Here is a 6,374-nt window from a genome sequence, read left to right on the forward strand (position 1 = left end):
CTAGATTTTAGAGTCGATAAAAATTTGAAAAAAAAAACTCCACTTGAGTACAATAATTTAGATCTCGAACAAGAATTTCTTCCCCCCCCCCCCCCCCCCCCCCCCCCCCCCCCCCAAAACACTGTAAGCAGATCAAACATGACGTTGCACAAAGAAATTGAAACAGAAATTTCAGCATAGGACAGAAAAAAGGGAAAGCAAGCGAGTTCTAGCATAGGACAGAAAAAAGGGAAAGCAAGCGAGTTCTGTCAACTAGCTTGCAGCAAAGTACGACCGACACAACTATGGTATTAATAACAAGTGCAAAATTTTCAATGTTGTTTTGCTGGAGACCCCACGAACAGGTGTAGCATAAATCTTGATCTATTCTGTTTAAAAAGTAAAAGCTTCATAATTCACATAACACAGAGCTTCAGAACTTGAGCAGTAGTCTGGTTGGACAGCCCTGGCGGTGGCGTGGCTTCCCGGTATCTCTCTCCCCTACCCTTTCACTTTCCCCATATATGTCATTGCAGAGAACTGGGTTTCTTATAAAATATTAAAAAGCCAAGTCAAATTTGCATATGCATCTCTGGATTAGACAGACTAGAAAAAGAGGTTTTAAATAACAAAAACTGCTGGAACTCAGATGTGACCAACCAACCGTGGTGATTTCTGGGGACAAGGAGTGGGCGAAAAATAACGGCTCTGATTGATGGGTTTAGTGGACTGGTCGACCTAGACCCCAACAAAGGAACGGTGAGGATTGATTTCTGGGTTTGACCAAAATGTGGTCCCACTTTGTTAGAAGGCGAGAAGGTTGCTGATATATTGACTAGCTGAGCTTCATTGTCCCTTTTCATTCCTTTCTCCTATTTCTTTCTTTCTCGCTCTCTCTCAGAATCATGGAGCAGCCAATTCACAGGACGTGAAGAGCATCCAGACAATCTTGAATTAGGTGTGTGTTTCACTCTATCTATTTCTTTTCCTTTTGAGTTACTTCTCTTTCTAGGGTTCATTGAAGAAGCATAACTTTTTTATACATGGTAAAATCTTGAGGTTCCAAATTTAGCTGACTCTTTGTTTGTAATTACGAGTATTTACTACATATTGAGATCTTTGATTTCCCTTCACTTCAACGTATTCTAAAAGTTTTTTTTTTTTATATGAATTTTTTTTCTTTGTTTTCCCTTTGGAATTTTGATAACATATTAGAAAAGAGATTTGGAAGGTAGTTTGGCTCAACTGATTTCAGCTTTCGCCATTTGGGAATTAGGTTTTGGATCTTAATCAGCCTATAGATGGAAGAAAGAGGAAAGCTTCCTTCGTTTAAAGTCTACTAAAAAGATGTACTTTGATCTATTCAAGGAGATTTCGGATGTAAGTTATAATTATCAGAATGGAAAAACGTTAGATGCATCGAGAAACATTAAATTTTGTGATGAGGTTGACTTTCAGTGGGAAAAGGGGAACTTGTATTTGTTTGGGATTCTGGGTCAATAATGATGATTTCATCACTGAATTTGTGCATGAAGGTTAGATCCTTGTTATCCTATCATTAATACGGAGGAAGCATAAATATTTTGAAACAAAGGGGTAGTTAGGGAAATTCTTATCTAAAGTAATTGAGATTTGGGGTCTTAACAGCATGATTCCTGTGTTGTTATAGTGTCTTGTTTGAACGATATGATAGCAGCAAGCAACAGTGCTTCTCTTTTGAATTTGATCACTGCAATATTCATAAAAAAAAAAAAAAAAAAAAGAGAAAATGATCACTACAGTTAAGCTCTTTTGTACATTTCCAGTTTTGATTGGCGTTGGATCTTGATACGTGCAATTAGAATCGGGCATGGATCACAAAGAAAACACGTGGACGAAGTCTTTTTCCTCTGGAAATGAATTACTGAAGAATATCTCCACAGGTCAACCATCTTTTCCCAACTTCGATTCCCAGCAATCTCAGGAGAAATGGGAGGATCCCTCCATGTTAGATTACAGCACCAGGATTGAACCACCTATCAAAGAGTTCAAGCAACATTCTGAAACCCAATCTTCACTTCCTTGCAACCCCAATAATCAAGTTAAGCTTCCAGTCCAAGAAGATGGTCAGATGAATGGATCACTCCAATCAAGTAAAATCCAAGACTGGGACCCAAGAGCAATGCTAAACAATCTCTCCTTCCTGGAACAAAAGATCCATCAGCTTCAGGATTTAGTGCACTTGATTGTTGGTAGAAGAGGCCAAGTATTTGAGCGGCCAGATGAACTTGCTGCTCAGCAACAGCAGCTCATCACTGCTGATCTTACTTCAATTATTGTTCAATTGATCTCTACTGCAGGAAGCCTTCTCCCATCTGTGAAGCATAATACCCTTTCCAGTACCACTACTGTCGGACAGCTAGGTGGGGTTTACTTGCCTTCCATGGTGGACCTGAATGGTGGCTTTCAGGTGCAGGACAATGGTGAAAGCAAAGTTTCTGATCAGTCAAACCCGATTGATTTAGCTGGTAATATTGGGAATGAACAAATTTATCATATTGAAGAACATGAATCAAAAGATGAAGAAGATGCCGATGAAGGAGAGAACCTTCCACCTGGTTCCTATGAGATCTTACAGTTAGAAAAAGAAGAAATCCTTGCACCTCACACCCACTTCTGTACGATATGTGGGAAGGGATTCAAGCGGGATGCAAATCTACGAATGCACATGAGAGGTCACGGGGATGAGTACAAAACCCCAGCAGCCCTTGCAAAACCTAACAAGGAGTCTAGCTCTGAACCAATTCTTCTCAAGAGGTATTCCTGCCCATATGCCGGCTGCAAGCGGAACAAGGATCACAAAAAGTTTCAACCTCTCAAGACTATTTTATGTGTCAAAAACCATTATAAACGAACACATTGTGACAAAAGCTATACTTGCAGCAGATGCAATGCCAAGAAATTTTCAGTTATTGCAGATCTCAAGACTCATGAAAAGCATTGCGGTAAGGATAAGTGGCTTTGCTCCTGTGGTACAACATTTTCAAGAAAAGATAAGCTTTTTGGACACATTGCTCTTTTCCAAGGCCACACTCCTGCCATTTCCATTGATGAAATTAAAGGCCAATCTGGACCCCCTGATCGAGGGGAAGGCAATGAATCAATAAATAAGGTCAGAAGTATAAATTTCAATTTCAGTTCGGGTGCTCCTAGTGGGAGTGAAGTACAAAACGCTGTGGATGTGAAGGCAGGTATTGAGGATCCGGCCAGTTATTTCTCGCCATTGAACTTTGACACATGTAATTTTGGTGGGTTTCATGAGTTCCCTCGACCCCCATTTGAAGATTCAGAGAGTTCATTCTCCTTTTTTACACCCGGGTCTTCTTCTAATTACACTGTACCTGGGTCTTGTAATTACACTAAAAAAACTGGGGGGGAGTCAAGTTCTAATAATCTTGAGTGATGATGATGAAGAAGTTTTAACCTGTAATATTTGTAAGGTGAAGTGTGACCCCATGAACCGTTTAATTTCTTTAGATTAATATATCCATTTTCTTTAACAGCTTGTGTCTTTTGTATATATGGAGGCCATTGCTTTTTACAGGTTGCAACTACTTCGTGTATTCTGAGGCTATTGGCTTGTTAGGAATTCTCAAACTAATACAAGTCTGGCTGTGTTAGAAGATGGAAAAATGAGATTGAGGTTCTGCACTCCTTAAAGACAAATGGCCACAGAGAGCGATGAACTCATCAAGACAGCTGCCAGCCATTCCTTAGAGGTGGTCTTCTTGTTGGCTGTTTTTCCTACTTAAGTGTAGTGGTTAACTGCATATATGCATGCGTGTGCGTGTCGTGTTTGTCCTTACCCAATCATATGCCCAAGCGCACACCTAACTAAGAACACGCTTTGAAGTAAGAGCTCTGCTACAGTCACCGAAAAAGTGATCTCAAGATGTGTCCCGAATGTGTATTTTATTTTTTCATGTTTTTTTCCTTTTTTTTTTTTATATATTTTTTTAATCATTATAAACATTTAAAAAAATAAAAAATTTATAACATTATTAAAAAATACTTCTTTAATCATTAAGTAAAAAAAAAAAAGGAAATTCGGACACAATTTCGGGATTCAAAGCATTTCTCTTGAAGTAATAGCACATGGAATATAAACATTAATAAATGCTCGCTCCTCTCCAAGTCTCTTACACACCAAGGACCAATTTTCCAAAATATAAGACATAGTTGTACCCATTTTTGAGTCACAAACCTGCAGAAGTTATAATTTCATCACTCTCCAATGGAATATTATTCTTCAGACAGCTTTTGTTTATCCGTTTACTTTTGTTTTTGAGAAATGTTTTAATTACAGAAGATTTTATAAAAGTAACTTCATAAATTAAGATGGTTTGATGTGGTGTAAAGCTTCTTTTATTATAAATAAGATCTAACGTATCATATGAAATTATGTTCATTTGAGAGTTTACTTTTAAGATATCTCTTTGTGGCTGTAGCACTTCTCTTTGTTTTTCCACCCGCTTTGGTAGTGCTTGACACATTTTAAGACTCTTTCAAACCTTCACATTTAAAGACTCTTTCAAACCTTCAAATTTTCAGCAATCAACCGTAAGTGCATGTTTAGGATTGTGATGAGTAATTTAGCTTTTAGCTTAAGGCTTATAGTTGTAGAGCTAAGTAATAAGTGTTACTGTTAAAAAGTTATTTTACTGATCGGGAACATATGTCTAAAGCAATTTCAAATGTATTACATTTGTTTAGAAATAAATTTAAAAAGTTTTTTTTTAAGTAGAAATGACATAAAATTTGATCTTTTAAAGATCATGACCATATTTTTAGTACAAATCAAATTTTATAATAAAAAACAACAAAATTAATTCTAATAGAATTTTCAGTAAATATAATAAATAAAAAAAAATCATTTCAACGATGCATAGTGAAATAGCAATACAATTATGCATAAGATAATGATAAAGTTGTAATTATTTAAAAGTTATATGAATATTTTTACTAATTGACAGTATTTTAAAAAAGTGTAACTATGTTCCGTAATATCCAGAAAAGTACGTGCTTATAATTTTCTTGATATTAAAAAGCATTCCCTAAATCTTATTGCCTTTCATCTCACAGGGAAGATTAAACTCCTAAAGCTTTATAAGACGTGGATAGCTAAGCTAGATGCCATATGCTTGAAGAATATCCACTACAAGACAGACGCATGACTGTTAGGCAATCGAAGCAGAGACTCACTGGAAAGGTCGTGGACCAAGACCCTCTAGAGTAGGTCTAAACAAGGGAAAGAACTTTTAAAACATGTCGTCCATGAGCTCTTACTTTGGTTATCCAATATCTGTATATGTCCAAAATCCATATGCAACCAAGCTTCTAGCCTTATACTGACTATAATAACACCATATCTCCTGGAAATAGGACAAGAGGAGCCTAGACGGCGGGAAGCCACAGATTTCCCCTCAAGTCGGGTTGAGCCATAGTTCCGAACCAAATCGAAAGAATCCAATAATTTCTTAGACAACTAATACTAATAGTCTAAGTCGAATCTATGTTCAGATTTTAATCTATGATCTAATACATGTCAAACCATATGAGAGTAACCCAAAAGCCATTCAGCCATCACTCTTGATGGTTTTCCTCCCCTTAATAAGTCGACCTAACACGCGGAATATTTGATTGAGTTGAAGTAAAATGAGAAGTATGGATTCAAACCTAAAGCTTTTACTTTGAGACTATGTTATGTCATCACTTACTCGAAAAGTTTAAGCTTGATGGAAAAATATAAATTTAATCAGTTAATTACATTTAAAACAAAAATAAACTCTTTCATCACATAGTTCACATGCCTGAAAGAAAAATATTTATCTATTAACAGTTATCTCAGTACGTGCGAATCAAATTAACAAAAATCTTTGTAAAGACTGGCATAAATGCAATAAAACCATTTATGATCTCTAAAAAAACATATCATGATTGGTATTAGGTATTGTAGTACAGTCCAATTTGTTAATGTAATCATGGGGTACCGTAATGTTTAAGGAAAGTCACATCTAAACCTACACTTCAAAATAATTTAATCAATAATATAATTGAAGCCTTATTAAAATTATTATAAAGAGTAATAACTTCTCTTCAAAATAATATAGGATCTCATATACTGCCTACACTCATTACTTGGTATCGGGTACCACAATCTCCTCATTAAATTTCTAATGTCGTTGTTGGCCATTTCCATCATAGATCACACGACTTAAGTTTCATACTTTTGGTTGGAGTGGGCTTTGATATCATTTGTAACGCTCTTAGAAAGACCTAAGCTGCATTTATATTTATATTTCAAAAAGACTAGTCAACAATATAATTAGAATTCCATTAAAATTATTATAAAGAAC

The 6,374-nt window shown here is 36.1% G+C and overlaps 1 protein-coding gene across 5 annotated transcripts; it reads left to right on the plus strand.

Annotated features, from left to right (window-relative positions):
* The first annotated feature begins 228 nt into the window (after positions 1-228).
* Positions 229-3,518, plus strand: LOC121242943 (protein SENSITIVE TO PROTON RHIZOTOXICITY 1). Of its 5 annotated transcripts, none has more exons than XM_041140974.1 (3): positions 229-937; positions 1,256-1,359; positions 1,902-3,518. In XM_041140974.1, the coding sequence occupies exon 3, from the start codon at positions 1,964-1,966 to the stop codon at positions 3,419-3,421; it is 1,458 nt and encodes a 485-aa protein (XP_040996908.1). In that variant the 5' UTR covers positions 229-937; positions 1,256-1,359; positions 1,902-1,963; the 3' UTR covers positions 3,422-3,518. The 5 variants fall into 5 exon arrangements, with proteins under 5 accessions (XP_040996908.1, XP_040996906.1, XP_040996909.1 ...); XM_041140972.1 differs by having other exon boundaries at positions 230-937; positions 1,785-3,518; XM_041140973.1 differs by lacking the exon at positions 1,256-1,359 and having other exon boundaries at positions 231-467; positions 629-937; positions 1,785-3,518.
* The last annotated feature ends 2,856 nt before the right edge of the window (positions 3,519-6,374 follow it).

Source organism: Juglans microcarpa x Juglans regia, chromosome 8D (genome assembly GCF_004785595.1).
Source record: "Juglans microcarpa x Juglans regia isolate MS1-56 chromosome 8D, Jm3101_v1.0, whole genome shotgun sequence".
In the NCBI taxonomy this organism is placed as follows: domain Eukaryota; kingdom Viridiplantae; phylum Streptophyta; class Magnoliopsida; order Fagales; family Juglandaceae; genus Juglans; species Juglans microcarpa x Juglans regia.